General features: G+C 41.6%; 1 protein-coding gene across 2 annotated transcripts in view; it reads left to right on the top strand.

Annotated features, from left to right (window-relative positions):
• The window catches only part of LOC127631575 (zinc finger and BTB domain-containing protein 16-A-like), a 100,366-nt gene that overhangs the window by 31,030 nt on the left and 42,261 nt on the right, over nt 1–27,075 (top strand). The window contains exons 4-5 of one of the 2 annotated variants that reach the window (XM_052109757.1): nt 10,491–10,588; nt 24,453–24,539. In XM_052109757.1, the coding sequence (XP_051965717.1) occupies nt 10,491–10,588; nt 24,453–24,539 (185 nt within the window). The remainder of the gene's footprint in view (nt 1–10,490; nt 10,589–24,452; nt 24,540–27,075) is intronic. The other variant, XM_052109758.1, reaches the window with a different exon arrangement.

Genomic DNA, 27,075 nt, shown 5'->3' with positions numbered 1-27,075 from the left:
GAAGGCTTCCTTTAAATCAGCCTCATTGGTAATGTGGCAGTGCTCTAGTATCCGATTGCACACATCAGCCCCTGAATTGCTCTCTCAGTGGGAATGGTACTCGAGCAGCTCAGCTCTGGACTGCCATTAATCAAAGCCACTTCCAGTGGCCCACTCCAGAAACACAGGCGCTTGCCCTGTCTCAAACAGACAGCTCAACAATTTGTCTCCTTAGAGAAAGTCGACATTTTAATGCCTGCATTTTAATAGGAATGTATAACACCAGCCAGTGGAGACAAATGGACGATAATCTTTACAGATCTGTTTTTCTTCTCTAACCTCATCTGAACTTTTTTTGTGCAGAGCACACATACATAAATCATCCAGAAGTTTGAGCTTTAAAGGAATAGTTCACCCAAAAATGAAAATCATGTCAACATTAACTTACCCTCATTTTGTTCCAAACCTTACTTGTGAGTTTTTCTGTGGAACACAAGAAGAGATATTAGCCAGAATGACAGCCTCAGTCACCATTCACTTTCATTTTATGAAAAAAGATGCTTATGAACGTGACTGAGGCTGTCAGTCTCTAGCCTTCTGCTTTTGTGTTTCAGAAAAAAAGAAAGTCATGTGTTTGGAACAACATGAGGATGAGTAAATGATGAAAGATTATTATTTTTAGGTGTACTGTCCCTTTAAATAAAAGTGGATAAATAAAATTTGTTCTTTCAGAGGTGCACATTTCATGTTTAATGTTGATTTAGTTATCTAATTTCAGGATTATTTAATTTCCTATATGCCTATTAATGTCAGATATTGGCGTGTAAAGTAGCATCTTTTAAATAATGCAGCTAGTTGTCATGATGTTCTGTGACTGTGTCCATTTGGATATCCTTTGACAATGACATTTTGTTTTGACTCAGATAGCAACTCCGAGTAGTATTGATTTCCCACTCATTGTTCAATTTACCAGGTATTTCTCTGCCTCTCAGATCAGTGTTGTTCAATTGTTTGTATCTTTCAGTTGGACTGAACAGGCAGGATTAACTTAAGCATTTCTAAAAAGTGTTGTGCTATTGACAAATCAAATTGTAACATTGATTATTATTTGCACATCAAGTCACATACTTTGCTTAATTGAAACACACAGATTAGATGATATAATCTGATTAAGCAAATTGGAGTTAGGCAAGTACCATTTACTTTCATTGTATGGGAAAAGATCAGCGTCAACATTTTGTATCTATAAATGTCCACTTTTACTTTCACTTCCACAATGTTTATTTTATTGTTTTTGCGATTTGCATTTGTGACAGGGCGGAGGGTGGGGCCGGGTCATGATTATACACACCCGGTCCCTTATCAGGCTAATTAAGCCTCCGAGAGGGATAAAGGCAGAGATTATCCCTATAAAGGCAAAGACAGTGGTGCGATGAGAGCGAGATCGTTTACGGACATGTCCGTCATGTGTGTGTGTTTGTCTTTTGTTTAAGTTAATCATTAAAATATTGTTTGTACTGCCAGGCCGGTTCTCACCTCCTCATTTCCATTGAACTGCTTTACACTGGTGTCGAAATCCGGGAAGGAGGAGGGATACACCGTTGTAGAGTTCTCGTGACTATCATCCACCCCAACGAAGCAGCCGCGGCCGTCTGCTGGGGGACAGAGGAGCCCGGCCGCCTGGAAGCTGAGGAATGGCCGCCGACAGCGAGGGGAGAAGGGGCTCCTTACCGACCGCCTGGAGCACTCTGGGCCGCTGCCAGGAGCAGAGGAGTCCCCTACCAGCTGCTGAAATGCGGCGGGGTCTGAGACCGCCGACTGTGAGCGGGGAGGGGCTCGCTGCCGACCGCCTGGAGCAGGAGAACCGCTGCCAGGGGCGGGGGAGACCCCTTCTGTTCCCCGAGAACGTGGCGGGGCATTCCGTCCTGGGATGTACGTCATGCCGGGGGCTCTCCTGCCTGAGAGAACGAGGGAGGAATATGACAGGGCGGAGGCAGGTAATTAAGCATCAGAGAGGGATAAAGGCCGATTGCGGATGGTGGTGCAATGAGAGAGAGATAGTTTACAGACATGTCCGTCATGTGCGTGTGTTTGTCTTTTGTTTAAGTTAATCATTAAAATGTTGTTTGTATCGCCAGGCCGGTTCTCGCCTCCTCCTTTCCATTGAACTGCTTTACAGCATTCTTCATGCATATCACCACCTACTGGGCAGTGAGGAGAACTTACAGTGAAAAAGGACTTACATTTTGACATGTTTCTCACTCACACCTATTATATCACTACTGAAGATGGATTTAACCACTGGAGTTGTATGGATTACTTTTATGTTGCCTTTATATGCTTTTTTGAACTTCAAAGTTCTGGCCACCGTTCAGTTACACTGAATGGACCAATGGAGCTGATATATTTCTCTTTGTTTGTATTTAGCAGAAGAAAGAAAGTCGTTGTGATGATGTAACGACACTAGGGGTCACGCTTGGGAGCCAGAGACACCACTGATCTTTGATAAAAGGCGAATGGGAATTGGCGAGTGGTATTTGCATGTCACTCCCCCGAACATACGGATATAAAGGAGCTGGCATGTGTACAGCTCATTAAGATTTTTTCTTCAGAGCCGAGCCGTCGAAGTTCACTGAGCGCTTCAGCAGAACCTTGAAAGAGTATATTCTAAAAGAGTATAAAACCTGTAAGGGTATATTCTAAAAGAGTGGCACACACGGAAACGTTTTTTCAAAGACGCGTCTTTTTAAAGATGCCTTTCCGTCTTGTGCTGTTCCAAGTTGTTATCGCTCTCCTTCTAACGGCCACGATCTCAGTCTTTCGTGTCTGGGTGCTGCCCACGCGGAGACATCATTCGTGGATAGGTCATGTCTTCATTGCGAGATCATGACTTTGGCAAATTTGCGGTCATGGCTTGCCTTCGTAAGAAAGCAAGCCACCCCAGCGGCTACCCGCTTCTGTCCTTCTGCCTACGGGTTTAAGGCGAGCACTGAGGGCAATTTGGGGACCTCAATGGGACCACCACCGCCGGATAGATCCCCATGGACCTCCCATTTCCCAGCAGGCTCGTTTACCCTGAACGGGCTTCTGAATGAGTCCGCCGGCTCGTCTCTCAGGATGAGTTCAACCTCTGGTTCTGGGCCCGCGAAGAGGTTGTGCTCTCAAGCGCAGCATCAGAGAGCGGGCTCATCCAGTTGGATGCGGAAGCATCGGCTGGGCTTCCCCCTTCGGGTGTGGTCGCCCAGTCACAGGCTGACGCGGGAATGACGGACATGCTTTCCCGGGCAGCCACGAGCATTGGACTAGAGTGGAACCCTCCGCTCTACCCTGAACCCTCGCAGCTCGATGATTGGTTCTTGAGCCCGCAGCGCCACTCACAGCCATGCCCCGCCCCAGTTCCTTTCTTCCTGGAAGTGCACGAGGAGCTGACAAGGTCATGGGAGGCATCTTTTACTGCAAGGTCCCGATCTTTCCTCCCCCCTCACTACCCTCGATGGTGGGGCAGCCAAGGGGTACTCGGTGATGCCCCCAGTGGATAAGGCGCTCGCGGTGCGCCAACGCCCGCAGAGCACCGCCACCTGGCGTGGGTGCCCGAAGCTCCCATCTAATGCCTGTAGGTTTACGTCTTCCCTGAAAGCCAAAGCCTACGGTACTGCTGGCAAGCCGCCTCTGCCCTGATCGCCATGGCTCTCCTGCAAGTCTACCAAGCCAAGGTGCTAAAAGAACTGCAGGAGGGTAGTTCCGCCCAGGGATTGATGAAGGAACTGCGCTCGGCAACTGACCTCACCCTCCGGGCGATGAATGTCACAGCTCTCGGTCTCTCAGGAGGGCGATGTCCACCTTGTTCATCCAGGAGCTCTACCTTTGGCTCAACCTGATCGAGATGAGAGAGGCCAACAAGGCATGGTTCTTGATGGCCCAATTTCCCAGGTTGGCCTCTTCGGCGACACGCCGAGGACTTTGCCCAGCAGTTCTTGGCAGTGAAGCAGCAGACGGAGGTCATACAACACATCCTGCCCCAGCATGGCTCAAGACCCACACCCCGTCTGCTCATCGCCAAGGGCGGCCTCCTGCGACTGCACTGGCTCCGCTGCGGCCCACCCTCATGGCCCCGCCTCGCCATCAAGCCCACCGCAGGAAGCAGATCAGATAGCCGGCCACCAAGAACCTGAGGAAAGCTTCAAAGCTCCCCTGAGATGGGCGACCCATGGACCAAGAGACCCGCTGTTCCGGAGCTGGTGAACAGACCACTCCATCCCCCGGTGGAGGGCCAGGAGGACAATCTTTTGTTTCCTTTTCATTTAATTTCGCCACACGCTCAGGTAGCTGCGGTACCCAAAAGTTAAACAAAAGAGTGGTTTCCTTATTCCCTGGGTCACATATCCGACCGATCCTCTGGTGGGTATCAGGAACCAGGTAAGTGCTTCGATGTCCCTCTACTCAGCATGGCTACAGAGCTTCAACGTGGCTCCTAAGGCTCCACACCGCCATGAGGCCCCACCCGCCGGTACATCTGACGAGATTGTCCCCTTGGTCTCCCTCACCGGAGCTTGGATGCATGGCTTGCGCTCTCCAACCCGTCACGATGGCTGACCCGGACCGTCCGAATCGGCTACGCGATTAAGTTTGCCAGGCATTTGCCCAGGTTCTGCGGCATTCACTTCACCTCAGTGAAGGGCGAGAACGCCGCTACCTTGTGCGCGGAAATTGCTACCCTCCTAAAGAAGGGTGCGATTGAGCCTGTCCCTCTGGCCGAGATGAAGAATGGGTTTTACAGCCCCTTTACAGCATTGTACCCAAGAAAGGCTGTGGGTTGCGGCCAATCTTGGACCTCCGAGTACTGAACCGGGCTTTACCCAGACTCCCGTTCAAGATGCTGAACAGAAACACATAAAAGCCAGCGTCCGGTATCAAGATTGTTTTGCGGCAGTAGACCTGAAGGACGCGTACTTCCACGTCTCGATTCTACCTCGGCATAGACCTTTCCTGCGGTTTGCATTCAAGTGTCGGGCATACCAGTACAAGGTACTCCCTCATGACTTCACGAAGGTCACAGAGGTAGCCCTTGCCCCGTTAAGGGAAGTGGGCATTCGCATAAACTATCTCGACGACTGGCTTATCCTAGCTCACTCTCGGGATGTGTTGTGTTCACACAGGCACCTTAGCTGACTAGGGCTTCAGGTCAACTGGGAAAAGAGCAAGCTCCTCCCTGTTCAGATCATCTCTTTTCTCAGCTTTGAGTTAGACTCACGCCTCACGAACGAGCACGCACAGTCAGTGCTGACCTGTCTGAAGGCATTCAGACAGAAAACAGCTGTTCCACTGAAACTATTTCAGAGGTTCCTGCATGCATATGAGACCGCTTCAGCACTGGCTCCAGACTCGAGTCCTGAGATGAACATGGCACTTCGGGACACATCGCATGGCCATCACGCCGGTCTGTCGCCGCCTCTTCAGCCCTTGGACCGACCTCACATTTCTACGGGCAGGTGTTCCACTAGAGCAGGTCTCCAGGCACGTTGTGGTTACGAATGACGTCGCCAAGATGGGCTGGGGCGCTGTATGCAATGGGCCCCCTAGACGGGCCTGCGGCTATGTTGGCACATCAACTGCCTCGAGTTGTTGGCAATACAGCTCACCCTGCGGAGGTTCTGGCCGTTGATCCAGGGCAAGTATGTGTTGGTTCGTGCAGACAACACAGCAATGGTGGCATATATCAACCATCAACACTACAGAGGATGCGCTGTCATGACAGGTTAACTGCAGAGGAGAGTGGAGACTCCACCCTCAGGTGGTCCAGCTGATTTGGAGTCGATTCAGGCGGGCACAGGTAGACCTGTTCGCTTCCCGAAAATCCTCCCACTGCCCGCTGTGGTATGCCCTCGGTATAGACGCGTTGGCAAACAGCTGGCCCTACAGACTACGCAAATATGCAAATATGCAGTGAGCCTACATGCCTGGAATTTGGTCTCTCACTTGATCTTGTGACCCCGACCGGGCTATGTGCCCAAGGTTCTCACAACCCCATTTATGGATCAGGTGGCGAACCTACAAGCACTGCTCCAGGAGGAGGCAGACCCAGCCTTGAAATTGCTGTGTCCGGTGCGTGCTTTACGCATCTATTTGGATTGCACGCAGAGCTTTAGAGTCTCTGAACAGCTCTTTAGTCTCTGCTTTGGTGGAGAGCAGAAAGGAAGCACTGTCTCCAAGCAGAGGGTCATTGAGGCACACTGGGTCATTGCCTCCTGCGGGGCTACGAGCCCATTCTACCAGGAGTGTCACAGCCTCCTGTGCCTTGACCAATGGCGCCTCTCTAACAGACATTTGCAGAGCAGCATGCTGGGCAACACCTTTGTGAGGTTCTACAATCTCCGGGTTGAGGCGTTTTTTTCCCATGTCGTGGCAGGAATGAACAGGTACTGTAAGCTGGCCTGGTGTATCACTTGTGCATACTGCCTTCCTCCTCCCCTGAGCTGAAGACGTGCGCTGTTTGCTCCCAGTAGTGTTCACAAGATGTGTTCCGAGGTTGACTTCTTCCTAGCCCTGTGGCAGATGAGTTTGCGAAGAATCTCGTTGCCGGCCCAGTACATGTGCTAACTAAGCCCTGTACTGGGGTAGGTGCGCTGCATGTGTTGGTCCTGGTCCCCCATAGGCGACCACATGTGAAGTATATCTTCAGCTAAAATGTTTCCCTGTATGTAAACTGCGTCTTTTTTGGGCAGAGGCCCCTCTGCCCCAGTCACTATGTTTGTAGAAAATCCTCCCCCGTTGGGAAGGACCTACCATGAGATTTCTCCCGTGGACACTGGTGGACCCCAGTCAGTTAACAAATTTCACTCTTTTTTGTGGAGAGAAAAAAAGAGGAAAAGAGGCCATGACTGGGCTATCCTGTTACTATTTTTTGGTCAGTTGACTTGTCTCCGAAAGGCCATTCGACGCTTATAACAGCATTGGGAGAGGTTACATGTCAGCCTGGTGCGCTGGCTACGAGGCACACAGTAGTCTGCCCGTCTCGCACAGACAGTTCACGTAACACAGTTCAATTAGTTGTGGCATTTTGTATAGGGACACCTAGTGTCACTACATCGACACAACGTCGAGTGAGTGACAGATAGGGAATGACCTGGTTACTTTTGTAACCTCCATTCCCTTATGGAGGGATTGAGATGTTTTGTCCCTCCTGCCACAATGCTGGACTACCTGCTGAAATGACCGGGGTCATACTCTCCGCTCCTCAGCACAAAACCTGAATGAGCGGTACACACTCCAGCTCCTTTCTACCCATATGTTTGGGGGAGTGGCATGCAAATTCCACTCGCCATATCCCATTGGCCTTTTATCAAAGATCAGAGGTGTCTCGGGCTCCCAAGAGTGACCCCTAGTGTCACTACATCGACACAACGTCTTGTTCCCTCCATCAGGGAACAGAGGTTATGAAAGTAACCAGGACGTTACCTTAACTTAATAGTTAAGTGCATAATATATGATCACCAAGTTAAGTGAACTTAATTACACAAGTTTTGGAGATGCCATTACTCAATTCAAAACGAGTTTACTCAATCAATTGAGTAGAGTCGACTTATTAGGGATTTCAGTATACTGTTAAAAAAAACTTAAATGATATGCTGTGCCATGCTTTTTAGTGTTTTATTGCAATGTTTCCAAAGCTTATCTACTCTGTAATGTGTAATTTTCAATCCAAAGGCAGTATACAGTGAAGATAATATCAGTTTTCCTCCAAACAAATACATGAATCTGTTGATAATGTCTCTGCACTGCCGACAGCACTGCTCAGCATGTCCACTGCGGTTGAGTGGATATTTTTTTTATGGGAGGCTGGGCGCTGTCAGGCGCTCTATTTCAGACCTAGTGTTGTGGCTGCAAATGGGGGACTTCATGGCAGATGTTTCAGATTCTTAAATGCTGCTATACAGAACATATTCCATGTCTGCAACCTCAACCAAAGGGCACATGACCCTGAGAAAATATTCACAATAAACTAACATGAATGTCCTCAAGGCTGATCACTCAGTGAACAATGCTCTTTAAAGGTGAAGTGTTTCATGCACCACTAGTGGCATCAAATAGAATTGCAAAAATAATGGCTATTTTCACACAGGTTTTCCAAACATTCCTCCCATCTGCCATGGGTCGGGCACAAAGATAGTTCTGCCCTAAAGTTATGCTATTCTTGAGCTATTGTTGCTTACATTCTGCCTAACATCTCCTTTGGGTTCCTCGGAAGAAAGTAATTCTGAGAACAACATAAGGGTGAGTTAAATGATGACAGAATTTTTATTTTGGGGTGAATTATACTTTTAATATTTTTACCATGACTCTTTGCTTGTGAAAGTTCACATAAATAGCTTTTTTAAGGTGAAATAATAAGCCCATGTTCATAACAAGTGTTTATTTCTGCCTTAATTATCACTGGTTGCGGAACAGTGATAATTAAGGGCTCTGTTGCAGGAATAAAGGTTACGTCTGTGACGGGCTCGGTCGGCTGCTCGTTGATGCAGCGCACGCTCCGGCTGTGTGTCTGTGTGTGGCTGGAATTCACATGAAAGGACTTGGGCGAGGGAAGGGAGCGGGTGTGTGTGGGGGATGAGTCTTTGATATGTACAACGTGACTCAGTTAAACATACCGAACTGCCAGAGTATTTCAGGAGCATTTAATACATTTTAATTTAAACAAATATTTAGAGTAAGAGGACACATTAAAAGGACAGAGGACTATTGGCATTGGTTTGAATTCTGACACATGGTGTTCTACCTTCTGGGTCACTCTTGCTGTAGTTACTTCATTGAAATGGATGGTATATATTTGTTCAGGCTCTATGTGTACCCTCTATCTGGCATGTGTGTAGAATATGTGAAGAATGTCATACCATTAATATAAACTATGAGCCAGAGATGCAGTCATGTTTAGCATCTCATGAGAGGTTTATTAAACTGCATTCCTAAAGAAAACTACATATTTTAATATTAGTGTAATATTGCACACAAAAACAAAAAATACTTAGCCTCATGTTGTTTTATACCAGTACTATTTATTTTTTTCCATAGAACACAAAAGGAGATATTTTTAAGTATGTTCAAGCTGCTCTATTTCATACAATGAAAGCATATAGTGGTGAGTGGATCTCAAGCTTAAAAAATGTAAAAAAGCATAATAAAAATAGTCCTGAGTAAATGATGACATAATTTTCATTTTTGGGTGGATTGCCAATCATTATAGACATTTAATAATTATTATACAATTAAGATATAAATATGTAGTGGTTATTTAGCTTGTTGATTTTAGCTTGATGCTGTAGATTACAACATTTAATGAGCTCAAAAGTAAATAAATTAATGGGTGTTTCTTCAACTTCGGGTACTTTAGCATTGCTGACTTCTGGAAAGTAAAGTCTCATTAAATCATGTTTCACACTCTCACTAGTTTATATATATATATATTACTAACAATATCCTACAGTGCATGAACATGCATCAGATTAGGGTAATTTTTGTCATTCTGAAAGTCATAAAAATTCCCACTACAGTGTCATTTCCACCCCATCTCAAATTCTGTATTGTGTTTAATAGAATTCCATGGTGGAAATGACAGTGATGGAAATTATATTTTTAACATTTTTTAAATAAAATGTCTGTCTGACTTGTCTTTCTTGGGCTAATTTCATTGCAAATATTTTATGTATCCTAAACACACACAAGTAAATTTATTTTCACACTCTCCACATAAATTGGAAAAACTACAGCTTGATTGGAAATTATGCTCAATTAAGACATTCTGTTAAATATATTTACCTTTAATTTTCTTTGTTTTCTTTAAACAACAATTGATATTCACTGACTTTTGTCAACTTGGTTAACAAGTACACTAACATTTGAATGGTTGGAACTGGTGGAAATCACAACTGTGGGATTTTCTTTCTTTTTTTGAATTGATAGAAATCATTTTCACATAATAAATATTGAAATGGTTTATATTTATTTTACACTTTGTTTAGCTTATCATAGTTTTAAACATGTAATAATTTGTATTTTTTAATAGATTTTCATAGTTCAATATTGAAAGTGTCTGGGACAACAATAAAGCAATCAAGTCTATATATAAAAGGCTAATCTAAATACAAAATGATGAACGCTTGGTAAACATTTTCCAGTTGAGTTTTAATGTAACTTCCATTTAGGGACTCATGATTTGAAATTACCCAAAGTTGAAGAAACACCCTAATATGAATAAAACAATATGACAGAAAAACCATATATGTTACTGAACGGGTGAACTCACTAAATGTAATGCCTTTTTTGCACAGAGAGTCAAACATTATTTGTTACATTTTACACTGAGGTCAGTTTGGCTGAAAAAAGAAAATAAGTCTCTAGCTCTCTTGGTCAAAGTGTTTTGTTACCGTGCCATGATGGCAACAAAGCGACTGTTGTACATTGATAGCACTCATGTATCAAACACCAGCTTGATCTTACAAGATGCTTTGTATCCACAGGAAGTTGCACGGTGGAGTGAAAACCTTTGGCTGTGAGTTCTGTGGAAAACAGTTCCTGGACAGTTTAAGACTGAGGATGCACATACTGTCTCATTCAGGTAAATCACGCTCATAAATACTGGAATCACAACCATAATAAGAATAAAATATAGAAAGCAGTGTGACTGAGTACTGAGTCATCATGGAATTGCAATATAATTTAATATAATATCAGTGAATCTTAATAAAATATCACATTTCTCAGAAAGTTTAATATATTTTTTATAGTAGTTATATTTATTGTTTTTCTAGTAGACATATTTCATCTGCTAAACATTGCTCTTGTTTGGAGTAAAACTTGCCTGTAAGTCATAGTAATGCAGATTTGTGAGCGAATCATTCTTTGAGTTGGCTCTTTGCAATGAATTAGTTGAGCTGATTCTCAAATAGGTCTATATGATTCATTAGTGAATCAGTTTATATCAAAATTATTTTTAAAAGTCCTTATTCAGTAATCACAAACGACTGGAAAATTCATGAAAATTCATTGGTGAGAAAGTTAACCCTGATGGTCACTATCACCCTGTGTTAACCTGCTGTAGCAGGTGGAGCGTTACACTTCAGTTGGAGGCCCAATTACATACTGTTTCAATGACACAGTGTTTGGTTATCCCCGTCCTCCTACTTCCCCATCTCAACTGTTGCATTTCAGGCCTGGCTAAGATCCAGTCTAGGTAGTTTGCCATGTTATTAGTACAGTATGTACAGTCAATCCTTGCCAACAAATGTTTTTGTATTGTAATGAGGAGGTGTAGGACAGAAAGCTGCTCAAGGGAGTGGACAGCTCCAGTTGTTTTTACACATTCAGACCCATAATTAAAACGAGGTTGGTGAAATGTTTGCTGTTACATCTTACGTAAGTGTTTGGTATTGTTTAGCATGATGTGTTCTATTAAAACAACCATAAACTTTTCCCTTCAGATTTTGGTTATCGAAAGGGTCAGTTACATAACTGTAGACATAAAGCAGACCCAGACTAAAAAATAAGGTTTTGCAAAAGATTCTGTGTTTTTGTCTCACTGTATGTTGTCCAGCTGTCAGCTCTGATTGTTTTTCACTCTAGCTCTTTTTTTTTTAACTCTTTCTACTAAATTTTTTTTGTCATTGCTTTAGACAGGCAGAACTTACTAGAATGATTCACCTCAAAACATACATTTGGTCATAATATATTCACCCTCATGTTGTTCCAAACCCATATGACTTTCTTTCTTCCTTTGAACACAAAAGGAGATGTTAAGCCTCACTTTCACTGTATCTTTTTTCCATGCAATGAAAACCTTTTTTTCATACAGTACCTGCATTTTTGCAAAAATTATATATATATATATATATATACAGTGAGGAAAATAAGTATTTGAACACCCTGCTATTTTGCAAGTTCTCCCACTTGGAAATCATGGAGGGGTCTGAAATTGTCATCGTAGGTGCATGTCCACTGTGAGAGACATAATCTAAAAAAAAATCCAGAAATCACAATGTATGATTTTTTAACTATTTATTTGTATGATACAGCTGCAAATAAGTATTTGAACACCTGTCTATCAGCTAGAATTCTGACCCTCAAAGACCTGTTAGTCTGCCTTTAAAATGTCCACCTCCACTCCATTTATTATCCTAAATTAGATGCACCTGTTTGAGGTCGTTAGCTGCATAAAGACACCTGTCCACCCCATACAATCAGTAAGAATCCAACTACTAACATGGCCAAGACCAAAGAGCTGTCCAAAGACACTAGAGACAAAATTGTACACCTCCACAAGGCTGGAAAGGGCTACGGGGAAATTGCCATGCAGCTTGGTGAAAAAAGGTCCACTGTTGGAGCAATCATTAGAAAATGGAAGAAGCTAAACATGACTGTCAATCTCCCTCGGACTGGGGCTCCATGCAAGATCTCACCTCGTGGGGTCTCAATGATCCTAAGAAAGGTGAGAAATCAGCCCAGAACTACAGGGGAGGAGCTGGTCAATGACCTGAAAAGAGCTGGGACCACCGTTTCCAAGGGTACTGTTGGTAATACACTAAGACGTCATGGTCTGAAATCATGCATGGCACGGAAGGTTCCCCTGCTTAAACCAGCACATGTCAAGGCCCGTCTTATGTTAGCCAATGACCATTTGGATGATCCAGAGGAGTCATGGGAGAAAGTCATGTGGTCAGATGAGACCAAAATAGAACTTTTTGGTCATAATTCCACTAACCGTGTTTGGAGGAAGAAGAATGATGAGTACCATCCCAAGAACACCATCCCTACTGTGAAGCATGGGGGTGGTAGCATCATGCTTTGGGGGTGTTTTTCTGCACATGGGACAGGGTGACTGCACTGTATTAAGGAGAGGATGACCGGGGCCATGTATTGCGAGATTTTGGGGAACAACCTCCTTCCCTCAGTTAGAGCATTGAAGATGGGTCGAGGCTGGGTCTTCCAACATGACAATGACCCGAAGCACACAGCCAGGATATCCAAGGAGTGGCTCTGTAAGAAGCATATCAAGGTTCTGGCGTGGCCTAGCCAGTCTCCAGACCTAAACCCAATAGAGAATCTTTGGAGGGAGCTCAAACTCTGTGTTTCTCAGCGACAGCCCAGAAACCTGACTGATCTAGAGAAGATCTGTGTGGAGGAGTGGACCAAAATCCCTCCTGCAGTGTGTGCAAACCTGGTGAAAAACTACAGGAAACGTTTGACCTCTGTAATTGCAAACAAAGGCTACTGTACCAAATATTAACATTGATTTTTTCAGGTGTTCAAATACTTATTTGCAGCTGTATCATACAAATAAATAGTTAAAAAATCATACATTGTGATTTCTGGATTTTTTTTTTTAGATTATGTCTCTCACAGTGGACATGCACCTACGATGACAATTACAGACCCCTCCATGATTTCTAAGTGGGAGAACTTGCAAAATAGCAGGGTGTTCAAATACTTATTTTCCTCACTGTATATGTATATATATATATATATATATATATATATATATATATATATATATATATAATTTATTTATTTATTTATTTTGCAAAAATATTTTTTTATGTAGCTCACTGTACATATTGCAGCAGTTTCCTGGTTAAATGAACACCAGAAGGTCTAAAATAATGACTTTAATTCCTTGTCACACAAATCATGAGTAAAACAATGCTGTGCTGTCTGATAACAATGCTACACAATGCTGTCTGATAACATCCTAACACTTTTACTATAGTGTTTGACTTATAAGGCATTACATTATGACATTTGCATTACATAACCTAAAATGTACTACATTTTACAAGCTTGTTCGAGCATGATCAAATAGCACAGTAACTCAAATAATTTAGCATTGCACTTGCAATGCAAAGGACTAGGGTGTGAGTCCTACACAGCATGCATGGCGACACGTAAGCCAAATGTGTCATACATACACACATAATGATGTGGTTGCTTCAGCAATTGCAATGTTCATCGCACATTTGCATTTATGACACAATCGGTTAGGTTTATGTTTAAGTTTTAGGATAGGAGGATGGTTTTGTTGATTTAAAATTCGATAGAGCAGTTACCTTGAAAACCTCATCTGTTTGGGAGAAAATATAACTCACTTTTAGTGCCACATTTCACCTTGGAACTGCCTTGAAATGTGTACCAAACCACGTAATGTTGTTTTGCAAAATTGTCATTACAGTCACATAATTATAAAGAGATCACAGATCTGGAGAGTAGAAAGGGGATAGTAGAAATACAATTATTTGAGAGAAATAGGGAGAATCGTAATCGGGACATTTCGCAAGCCAGATTCGAACCTGCATCTCCAGGGCATTGCTCCGACATCTCTCTCAGGAAGCTATGTGTGTGATTGATGCTGATTGAGTTCAGTAGTTGCCCTGAGTAAATCGTGCTTTAGAGGGGAATGCCCTGTTTCAAGTGGAGGGGAAATACACCCAAACTGGCAGCAGGGTGTGTGTGTGTGTTTGTGTGTGTCCATCTGTCTGATAAAGTCTCTAGTCGTCTCTCTAGAGGGTTTCTGAAGCACACCTCACTGGACTCAGCTCAGGTTTTGCTCAAGATTCTGACAGCAAATGAACAGAAAATGTCCCTCTCTTTTTGTCCTTTTCTCTGTCTGTCTCTGTTATTTTTTGCTTCTCTCTTTTTCTATGGGTACTCTATGGGAAGTTGACATAAAATTCTTTGGGGATGTTGACATATCCTGCAGTGTGACAAATGTGTTTAAATGATTTTAAATAGCATTTAGCTAATGCTCTTATAACTATTAAGCATGCAAAGTGCATTATTATGGTCTCGTGTTAACTGAAAGAATTCATGAAATATTTGTACTTTTAAAAATGTATTTGTCACCCAGAAGGACCTTTTAAAATGAATTATTGAAGACAAAAATATATTTAAACATGGTGAAAAATCTTACAGTAAAAGAAATAGTGACCAGTTACAGGACCTAAAATGTACACTTTTCCTGATACATTCATATAATTTTAACCTGAAATAAAAGTCTACACTTATGTGTGTGTGTATGGCTTTATGAAAGCCATTGAATTTATTATAATAATTTCTTCAATCCAACCCTACTAATCTGTCATAAATCAATATCATAAACCTGTGCAACAATATTCAGTTACTCCCACATTTTATCTGCTCGTAATCCCCTGTCCCACCTGTTCAGGCACAACATGACAGATTCAAAGAAAAGGATTATTTATCATGTGCAGTGTTCAGACTGAAAAGCACTGTCAAGAAGTTGTCCCTTAATATGTCTCTCTTTGCTCTTCCTTTCTCTCCATCCTATTTTTCTGTCTGTTTCTCTCTGTCTGGGAGTCTGAGAGAAACCCTGCTCTCAGAGTCTGGCGGTACGCCAGCTCTTCCTTTGCACTGATGACATCATCAGCTGCCGGCAGGTCTGAATGTTCTGCCAGCATACTGGAGCATTTATGATTGCTTGCAGATGTGTGTCCAGGAACATACTGTACCCAAATCCCAAAATTAACAAACTTGACTGCTCTCCAAGCCATTGCTCTCCAAAATAGCGTGAGCAGTGAGGTGAAGGGAGGAGGGTGCTGGTGGAGTCCTTAATAAAACAAAATTTCTTGAAAGAAAACAGAGATGCAGACTGCAATCTCTTTGAGATGGGCTTGAGTGGATGGAGTAGACACATGACCAGTCGAATGGACTGATGGAGGAATTCACTAAGAATGAATTGCATCCGCAGATAGTGTCATTTATGTGCACATTCTGTCTGCATTATTTTGGCATCTGATTGACTGAAGCAATTGCATAAATTAGATGTTGATGCAAACACAACCAAAATGATTGTGCTGAATGCAATTTGCATGTCACAATTCTTATGCTCTGTTTGTGGAGGATGTAGTAGACTAACGAAATCTGGCATGCTTTACTGGGATTGTACAGCATTACTCCACCATTGAGATCCAGGAATATTAATCTTTTTTTTTTTTTAAATGCAGAAAACCCTTTTCTCTGTTATTTGATCATCATTTGATGAATAAATGCTGCCATGAACAATACAAATTTAAAAAACCTTTGTAATTCAACTTGTTTTTTATTTTTATAAAATGCTGTTTACTACATGCTTTCCATGTGTGGTATAGTGCAACATTTATTACACCAGCTAAATAGCACTGAGTCTTGTGAATATGATACAATCTATATGAGCCAAATTTGCATAGAAAGGGGACGTGTTGATGCTGAAAAAAATGACTAGAATATTCCTAAAAACTGGTCAGTTTGGGTCAAAATAGTCCCGTTACAGTACAGTAAATACACAGCACACCACCCTTTTGATTGGAAACATAAACATTGAAATAGACTTGTTTTTCACACTGAACACAAGCTTTATAGTAGCATTTCATCGGGATATAGCACCACTTACAGTATATATCAATGGTGGTATAAAATTCTCTTACTTGAGATTTACAGTAAACCCTTTATTTTGAGTGATAAAACTGATAATTGAAATACTTACACATTATAACTGTTTGAAACAAATACAGAATCGTGGTTTATATTCTAAAATATTTGTATTTGTTTAGTACATAAATGACAATGTGCAAAAAAATACCAGACTTCCAATGAAAAGGTCCCCAAATCTAGAAATCAGGAAGATATAGAGACTTGAGAATGGTCTCTTATTTGGGCCAATAAGTAACTGTGGTAAGCAGGGCAGAACCGAGCTGCATCTAGGCAGAGCGTGTTTCAACAAGGGGAGGTGGGAGTATTTAAGGAGAAGAGACAGCGGCAGATGGGAGAGAGATGCATGAAGCTTGGCCTTGTTCCTGTGTGTGTGTTTTATGAATTGACGTAGCTAGCTGAAAAGCAGTGCGTGTTTTTGTTCCTTTTTACACTGAAATGTTTTATTAAATGTCTATGTGATTGTCAAGCCAGTCCCAGCTTCCTCCTCTGTCATCATTAATTGTTACATTGGTGCCAAAACCGGGAAGGTGGAAGGATGTGCCATCCAAGGAGTCCTCTCTGCTGACTGGGGGTTACAACACTGAGGGAGTGTGTGGTCCTGTAGCGCCGGAGTCCCGTGTCAACTGGATGGAACGGCTAAGGGTTCCAGTGCCGTCACCCGGTGTCACGGACGGAAGCAGGACAGCGGGTCGAGGACCACTCGACGGCGTATCTGGGGCCAGCAAGCTCCTCTCTCTCCTCTCTCTCTCATCTCTCTTCCCTCTCTGTCTGTCTCTCCATTTTGTTATTTCCACCCCCTTCCCCCCTCTTCCATTTCTCCTCTTTTTCGCCCTGTTCCCCCTCACAGGCACGCACAGGTCGGATCCAGAGACCGGTGTGATCCGTCGGTGCACCCTCTCTAGAAATGTTTGTCCATAATTTAATTATAGTTTTCCATTGTGATCTATAATTTGAATGGTTCTCACCGATTACAAGATAAACAGCATTATTATCATTTGGAAATACAAACACTTACAATTTATGAGTGTTAAATTAAGTCTTTAATTTACAAGCCAGTGAAATGGAAAACATTGATAAAAAAATCTAATTAAATTCAGACTTTATATATAAAAGCTCTAGGTCCTCTGGCCTGTGGTTGGATTTTGCAGCTTTAAATTCCTGCGGTTGCCAAGTAGCAGAAGCCCTTGTTTCTAATGGTCTAATTTGGTATTCAGCACAAGATTGGATCTTATTTTTGTATGCCAGACAAAGTGTTTTGATGGAAGGTGATTGCAGCCCAGTCTGGAGGCTGTTTGGGCTGCTTTCCTCAGGCAGTACAGTACACATTTACATTTACATTTATGCATTTGGCAGACGCTTTTATCCAAAGCGACTTACAGTGCAGTTATTACAGGGACAATCCCCCCGGAGCAACCTGGAGTTAAGGGCCTTTCTCAAGGGCCCAACAGTGGCATTTTGGTGGTGCTGGGGCTTGAACCCCCGACCTTCTGGTCAGTAATCCTGAGCCTCAACCACTGAGCCACCACTGTCCCACACAATGTGCCTTCTGAAAATGAACACAAGCCAGTTGAATCTGGAATCTGCTTTATGCTTTCTAAATGTGTCGTTTGCCTCTGGAAGAGAGAGGAAACATCTGAGAGGAGGCAGATTAGAGAACCCTGCTTTATCAAGCATGGCTGCATCAAAACAAGACAAGTCAGGCATGCTGAAATGGCACATAGGTGTTTGAACATGCCTATCATGCCCTAAAATGCTGTCTAAGAAGGTAGCTCACTGGGTTTTGGACAACACAACAACAATGCACACATTGGTATTCAGTGATTTTCAACTGGTTTGGCATGACCCAAGTATGGGTTGCAGGCCTGTTCTGATCACTGACTGTTCTTTCACCATAAAAAGACTGTAATAAGTAACACAACAACACAGACCGTTTTAATTCTTGCGCAACAGAATTGTTCTCACAGGCGTAATATCGTTCACACTGATGTGTCACACCATCAAAAGTATTTTTGAGTGTGGTTTGTTATGATTCTGAAAATTAGTGCATTTTTTTACTTTAAAGGGCTCCAGAAGGACCGAAAGTGTAAGTGGGAAAGAGGCTAGTTTTAAGTGTGAGTTAGCTGACTTCACGAAGCTTGTGGTTGCTTTTATGAGCCATAATAAAGCCATTTAGACTCACCTGAGTGAAAATAGATACTTAACAAGCCAAGGGTCATTATAGATTTAGTTTTTATTGATTCGTTTTAAACGTCTGAGGTAAGGAGTGTGCAGGAAATGGTAAAAACCTGCTTTACAGAACCCGTAGTTGTAGAGAGAGGCTGTGTGTCCTGGCTCCAAGCCATGTGTGTTGAATTGATGAAGTTGTTTAGTCCTCTGTCTTCGAGGTCTCATCCCTTGTGGATTTTTAAGGGAAAAACAAAATCAGACAACCATTTCTGTTTCCTTTTCAGGGTATGTGGTTTATAGAGAGTGGTTTCTAAAGTGATGGAAACATTTTGGCCTACTTCATAATGGGCCAGCAGCTCTACAGGTGGATCTAATACTATTTATAGACGGAGTCCCTCCGGACGTTTTTTTCAAGTAATGGCCATCAGAGCACTTATTTAGTCCAGTTATTAAGGATCGGTGGTTGCAACTGGGTTAAATGAAATCCACTGTTTTTTCTTTTTGGGGGGTCGGTGTCGGTGTTTGGGTGGTTTATGAGGACTTTTATTTAGGTTACAAACTAGTAATTATTAGTGAATTATGCTATAAGTTTTTTTTTTATGTAAAAATGCAGACATTTTTTTGTGAGGGTTAGGTTTAGGGGTAGGGTTAGGGGATAGAATCTAGAGTTCGTACAGTATAAAAATCATTATGTCTGTGGAGAGTCCCCATAAAGATAGTGTGTGTGTTTAAGGGCTTTATGAGCTTGTGTGAGCTACACCTTTTACTTATTTCGATCTGTGTAGGTACAATAATAAGTTTGATGGTTTCATAAAGGGACCATGGTCATGATTTCACCCAAAAAATTACTTTTTGCATAAAGAAAATAGTCTATTTTTGTGACCATTAAGATCTGCATTGTGAAATTTTTTTCATGATAATTAAGCACCCCCTCCCCTCTCACGGTAATGCAAAGAATTGTTCATGTTATTACAATAATGCAAATTGTTTTTTTTATTATTAAATGTAATTATTTAAAATTTTGTTATCTTTAGAAACCCGGCACGTATTGTATATCTATGTCTCAAAATGCCCAGTTAGTGTTAAATTTTCATAAATTTCAGTAATTTTCAAGACAATAATAAAATAATAGAATAGAATATATTCTGATTTATTTTGATGCTTTATTTTTAATATATCAAAGAGATGATGCAACAAATCAGGACAAATCCTGAGCTTTGAGCTCAGTTGCCCCTGAGCTTTGAGAAAAGGCCAGTGAGAATTGGTGAACACCAAGGCAGCGTTTGTGGATGGTTCTTGTTCTCACTGTGAGAACTTGATCATGACAACGTTACAGTCGCAGCTTTCCTTTCTGAAAGGAAACGCCACTTCAGCTACGCCCTGTGTCACGCTTTCTTCCCACGGGATGGAGGTGACCCGGCTGGTGATGGAGGCGATTTGGGGAGTTCAGCGGGCATGGCTTCGCCGGGTAAAATCCCACGAACCACCTGCCCCACAGCACTCTCATTAGCATCCGTTCGATGGCCGACATGCTTGCCCGGCTAGATGATTGGTTCCTCGGGTCAGGGCACCGCTCACAGCCACATAATGCACATGCACGCTTTCTCAACGTGGCCATCTCCCAGCTCGGCCTATTCGGCGACACCGTCGAGGACTTTGCCCAGCAGTTCTCAGTGGTAAAGAAGCAGACAGAGGCGATCCAGCATATCATGCATCGGCGCCGTTCCAACTCGAGCCGACCCCCGTCTGCTCGCCGAGGGCATCCCCCTGCAGCTGCAAGGCAACAGGCAACTCTGGGCCCAGCTCTCAGCCCCCACGTAGAACGCCCTGTAAGTGACGGACGCCCCCCGCCTCCCAAACCTCGTCGAGGACCCGCAAGGCTCCCAAATGTTCCTGAGGCAGACGGAGTCGCTGCGCGCCACTCATATCCCGGGCAGCCTCAACACGACAGTGGACATGCCGTCACAACAGGCAACGCTCAGCAGAGAGTGGAGGCTCCACCCCCAGGTGGTCCAGCTGATTTGGGACCGATTCGGCAAAGCACAGGTAGACCTGTTCGCTTCCCAGGAGAACTGCCACTTCCCGCTCTGATACTCTTTGTCGGAGGCTCCCCTCGGGACAGACGTGCTGGCACAGCTGGCACCGGGGCTGCGTAAATGCGCATTTCACCCAGTGAGCCTACTTGCACAGGCGCTGTGCAATGTCAGGGAGGATGAAGAACAGGTCCTCATAGTGGCCCCTTACTGGCACACTCAGACTTGGTTCTCGGACCTTACGCTCCTCGTGACAGCACCACCCTGGCACATTCCTCTGAGGAAGGACCTCCTTTGTCAGGAAAAGGGCACCCTCTGGCATCCGTGCCCAGACCTCAGGAATCTCCACATCAGGCCCTTGGATGGGTCTTGGTAAGTGTCCTAACACCTGTTGTTGTAGGCATGATCAAACAAGCAGGAGCTCCCTCTATCAGGCAGCTCCACGCCCTAAAATGGTGTCTGTTTGCAGCTGGTGCTCTTCCCGATCAGAAGACCTGCAGAAATGCGCAGTCAGGTCAGTGCTCTCATTTCTGCACAGGAGGTTTTAGGGGTGGCTGTCCCCCTCCACCTTGAGGGTGTTGTAGCCTCTATACCGATAAACGATGCAGTGGACATTAAGCCCCTGCGGGAGCACGACCTGGTCAGAGAACGGGGGTTACGACAGTAACCTAGACAATTTTGAAGCCTAAAAAAGTTCATCCATCCATCAAAAAAGTAATCCATATGGCTCCAGGGGGTTAATAAAGGCCTTCTGTAGCGAACCAATGCGTTTTTGTAAGAAAAATATCCATATTTATAGCTTAATAATCTCTAATCACTGGCTTCCGGTAACAGCCGTCTGTGCGTTCACAAGAGAGTCGAGTTCCGGCATATGACGTAGGTGTAGCGTAAGCGCTGGTGAGAAGGGATGATCACGGAAGCACGCATTGTTTACGATTATAAAGCTTGGAAGAGTGAGGATATTTTTTAATATTACTCCGATTGTGTTTGGCTGAAAGAAAAATGTCATATACACATAGGATGGCTTGGGGGTGAGTAAATTATTTTTGGGTGAACACTTTAACTTACATAATTTCAATAGTACACCCAAATGACAATAGTCATATCATACTATTCATGGGTTGTACTTGCTATAGTTTACTTCCATGTTGTTTCTTCATCAAATAGCAATGTATAATGTAAATCAAGCCAATCATAGTAACAAAAGTGTAACAACATGTATGACATGTATGTGTACCCACATATAGGATAATAATAATTCACCATTATCACAGAGAAAATCAGCATGATATATTTATTTGTGAATAAAGTACTACTTTATCTTGTTTTTAAACAAAGAAATAGATAGTCTGTCATTGTAAAATATTATAGATATGAAACAATCATAAAAGTATAATTTATTGAAGTGTAAAAAAATTTAATAAAAAATGACTCTATACCTAAAGTCTGTAATGACCCTAAACACTTTTGGTACTCAAGCCATTATAAAAAATATATAGTGGAATACTAAAGAGATATGGGCACAGCACCAAAAAATGGATGAGATACAGGGGGTGGAATGAGGTCAATAAAGACCTGAGGAATGCATTTAAGGGTTAAACTGATGAATGCATTGTGGTTGTACTTGATGTACTGCTTTCAATGTATGCAGTTTATATGTAGCTTTCAATTAATGCAATTTATAAGTTTGACGCTAAATGGGGTTAATCTTGTAAAACAAGGCAGGAACATGTCCAAGTCATAATTTTCCCCAAAATCAAAAGAAAAAAATAAAGATACTATTTTTGACATAAAGAAAATGAAGCCTATTTTTGTGACCATTAAAGGGATATTTCACCAAAATGTTTAATTATATCATTATTTACTCACCCTAGTGATATCCCAGGTGTGTATGACTTTCTTTCTTCACCAGAACATATTTGAAGAAAAATATCTTAGCTCAGTAGGTCCTTAAAATGCAAATGCAGGTCCTTAAAACTCCTTAAAGTGAATGGAGATTTATCTTTTGAAGATCCAAAAATCAGCATAAACTTTATCCATACAACAACGGTTGTTAAATTAAGATCTTCTAAAGCAACATGATCACTTTTGGTGTGAAAAAGATAAATATTTAAGTGTTTTAATATTTAAGATTTAACTCTAAATCATGCTTCAGTCGGGAGTGGCTGCTTAAATATATAATAATATACTTAATTGTTACAATTGTGTCACAATTCAAATAGTAATGGTTCTAAAAATGGCTTCTCTTTCTTAATGCTAAATATAATTTATTATTATTTTATTTAGATTTTTGGGTGAAACATGACCCAACATGACCAAAGGAAGGCTTTGTGAGATTCACTCCACAAAGCCAGCCTTAGTGTTGATTAATAAATTATGATTGATGAAAAACATCTGCTCTAGCAGGGGAACATGCAGCACAAGATTTGCCTTGATCTACCTTAGGCTACTTCAACCTAATATGACCCTTATTATTAGGCTACTTTATTGTTTTATAATTATTATTTGCTCTGTATTTGAAACATAATAAATGGTTCTGCTGTTTTGTGAGAAAAATCAAACTCTGCATAGAATGTGTCATAAATCAGTCTAGAGAGACAAAGAGCTTTAATATCCTTCAGGACATGTTGCTGTCTGTTCTGCCTCAGCTTATACTTTACGCTCTTTTATCAAGACAAGACAGGGGAAAGTTGGCAGCTCTTGAAAATCAGAACAGCTATTTGATTCTGCTAAGGGACTGTATGTTGATGTGTGTGGGGAAAAAATGGATTTTGTATAATGTCATAAACAATTCACACTTTAAAATAACCCATTTCCTGCCTTAGGCATTGTTGTTGTTTTCTTTCCATTTAATTTGATTTTCAAACATGAGCTGCTTCTACTATCACTAATCAACACTATTACCTTGTAAATTTAACATATAGACTGTTAAAAATATAGTTTATGCAATGGTTCTTTGAAGTACTTTAAGCTCAGCAAAGAACCCACTATTTAATCACGAACCATTTTTTATTGTATATGGTTTTTGAAAGATTTTGTTTTCCCACTGCTTACTAGGGCCTCTGTGACAGTCAATCTATCTATATTATCACGTGGTTCGTTGTGCATGACACCGCAGAGCATGTGGAGGCTCATGCTATTCTCCGCGATCCACGCACAACTTACCACGTGCCCCATTTAGAGCGAGAACCTCTAATAGCGACCACAAGGAGGTTACCCCATGTGACTCTAGCAACCGGGCCAATTTGGTTGCTTAGTAGACCTGGCTGGAGTCACTCGGCACACCCTTGTTTCAAACTCGCGACTCAACGGGTGGTAGTCAGTGTCAATACTCACTGAGCTACCAGGATTCTGATCAGTATATTAGTTTGGGGGTTCTTTAAATCATTATTGCATAGAGAATTAAAGAGAAATAAATAGCTAATTGTAGAAAACGTTCTAAGATTGCATCAGGCTATAACATTCTTTTTGGATCAAATTGGAACTTCTTTTTTAGGAGTGTGCATACTGCATTTACAAAGTGATCCCATTAGTATTTGTAGGTATTAAAATAATTTTTTACTTCCATTTCATACTTGAGCTTTGATGATAATTAAATGCAGTCATACAAAAAGTGCAAATGACATTTTATAGTCCCATATGGATTTCATTTATAAATAGATGTGCTATTAAAAAGGATTCTTCAAAGTTCTGCTTTGGGATTGAGTATTAAACTTGGTTACCTGTTGTTTTACATTACTTTTAAATGCTGCCAATATGATGATATTGACCATTTCAAGGATGTATGCTCTCCTTGTTTACCAGCGGGACCAAAAGCACTAGTGTGTGATCAGTGTGGGGCTCAGTTCTCCAAGGAGGATGTGCTGGAGGCCCATCGGCAGACACACACAGGTAGGAACCTTCTCTCTGACCTCATCTAACCTCCACTAGCATCTTAAATATTGCTGACAACTCCAAATAACCACAATGGAAGAATACAAATATACTTAGGTGGAGCAGCATTCTCCATATTCTATTTATCAGAGTAGCAATCTTGTTTATGACCCTATCAAAACTCCAATCTTCTATCATTTTGAAGGGAAGGTAAAATTTCAAGAAGAAAATGTTTCTAAAATTTCAGCCAGTAATATGTGCAGTCACACAGCAGGGCAGCACATTGGTGTGGCACAGCAACAGTGCCATGTTTCAACAGTCTCCATCATTTTGTCTAAACATGGCATGGCATTATGCTACATTTGTTAAAGTGACTGCTCAGATTTACTCAGACCTGTGAGTCATCGGCTCTCTGGCACGCTCATTAACACGCCAACAGAGCTCAGCTGCCACCCTCCTGTCAAATATTCATATTTACTGACATCTGATAACAAGAAGCTTTTGTTTCAGTGGAGCTTTTTAATAATCATATTGTAGTTCAGGTACATAGTGTGCTCTGATACTGGTTGGCACTGGTCACGGATAATAGAGTATATTGAGTGTAAACTTGTCAGTACCACGTCAGAACACATATAAGCATGTATATAAACACTTACAGCTATTATCTGTTAACTTAATTAGTCATAAGTAATAACTCTGTAATTATGTCAAAAGTTGTAACATGTAAATGTTAAGCATAAGGAGCGTTTTCTACCTGATATAGCCACGTTTTGTTTGTGCAACTTAATGTAATTAATTCACTGATGTTAAATAATATTTTTAATTTAATCAAACCAGTTCATTTAGATTTTACCACTTGTTTTTTTTTTTACACAAAACTTCCACACTTTTTTAAGGTTAACACTTTTTTTCCAGTGCTGTGACTTACGACTTACGCTGTACGAACACATGCTCTTCCATATTGAGCCATGGTGCTCATGTGGACGACATCAGTTTGAATCTGGCTTTTGACATTTCACTATTGTTTCCCCTTCATTTCCTGTCCTCTTTCCATTAACCATAGCAGAAAATTATACTTTAATATCTATGAAGTCTTTGAGTCATAATTGTATAGTTTGATTAAAATATGACTGTAAATTGTGTATAAAATAAATAAGTTAATAATAATTGTATTTAGAACCAACCAGTGAGCAAGCCGAATGCGACTGTGGTAAGGAACACAAAGCTCCATAAGATGTTTGTTAAAGGAGAAAAATAACCTTGGGAGAAACCAGACTCACTGTGGGGGCCAGTTCCCCTCTAGCTAACCAGTTTGAATATAATTCCAATATTACATATTTATGTGCAGTGCAAGTCATGGTTTAAAAATAGTAAACTAAGTAAGTTTTAAGGGCCATTGTTGAAACAAAGATTTAGTTTGAACTGTAAGATTAATGCTATTAGGGGTGGGTAAATAAAAAGTATTTCTGGTTAATCATGATGTTTATTTGAACAGTCTTGATATCAATTCTTAAATCCCAAGACCAATATTTTACTCTATGCATAACCTACTACAGTAAGAGGAATGTCTTACGGTTGGAGTTGGAATCAATTCATCCTCTGAAGTCCATCATAGTAGATTGAAGTGATGTCTGGATGGCACTGAGAAATAGATCTTTAAGGCCTGTTTTCTTACTGTAAATCTACACTTTTATTTCCACATTCTGGTGTTGAAGTGACTTTCACTTTCACATTCAGACACCTATTGGATGGGGCTGGACAAAGGTGGAGATTTACCTTAAAAAATTACTTAAATATTGAGCTGTTTCTTACACACAGCTATCATATAACTTCTGAAGACATGAAGTCTTATGAATTACAATTTTTTGAAGCCTTTATGTCCTTTATGGACCTTCTGAGATATGGTACAGAGCTAAGATATTCCTCTAAAAATCGTAATTCGTGTTCATACACATCTGGGATGGCATTGTGAGAGAATTAAATATTTTTGGGTGATGTGTCCATATGAAGGGGAACTGACTTCATATAGACACTTGAAAGGTCTTGTTGGTTAATAGTAATTGTGAAAATGGCTCAAAAGTAGGAAGTCTAGCATAATTTCTTTGCAGATGCCAAATGTTCTTAATATTTTGTTTTCTAATGCAATGAAATTTGTAAATTTTACATGTAGCTTAAATGTCTCAATACTTTTAAGGCCACTGTATTCTAGCGCTCCATAATTGTTATACTGTGTCCTATACAACCATAATTTATACCTGTAGTTCTGTTCCTTATTGGCTCATCATTCTGTCTATATATACTGCCATCAGATGATGCAGTCTGTCACAGGTATTCCAGACTGCACTAATTAATTTGCTCTCTGGGTATAAAAGCGTTTCATGGGGACAATGATCCACATGTTCAGTCTATATAAAGGTTGAGTTCTAATTAAAACAAGGTGCCATACTTTTGTCAGGTGCATAGATTTCATATGCTAACCATTTCCATGACAGCCAGCTCATGAGCTTTTGGATCAGAATCAGGATTCTTAAATGTTTTTATTATTTTTACAGTG

Source organism: Xyrauchen texanus, chromosome 38 (assembly GCF_025860055.1).
Source record: "Xyrauchen texanus isolate HMW12.3.18 chromosome 38, RBS_HiC_50CHRs, whole genome shotgun sequence".
In the NCBI taxonomy this organism is placed as follows: domain Eukaryota; kingdom Metazoa; phylum Chordata; class Actinopteri; order Cypriniformes; family Catostomidae; genus Xyrauchen; species Xyrauchen texanus.
Note: the sequence above shows the minus strand (reverse complement) of the source record. Positions and strands in the feature narration are given on the sequence as shown.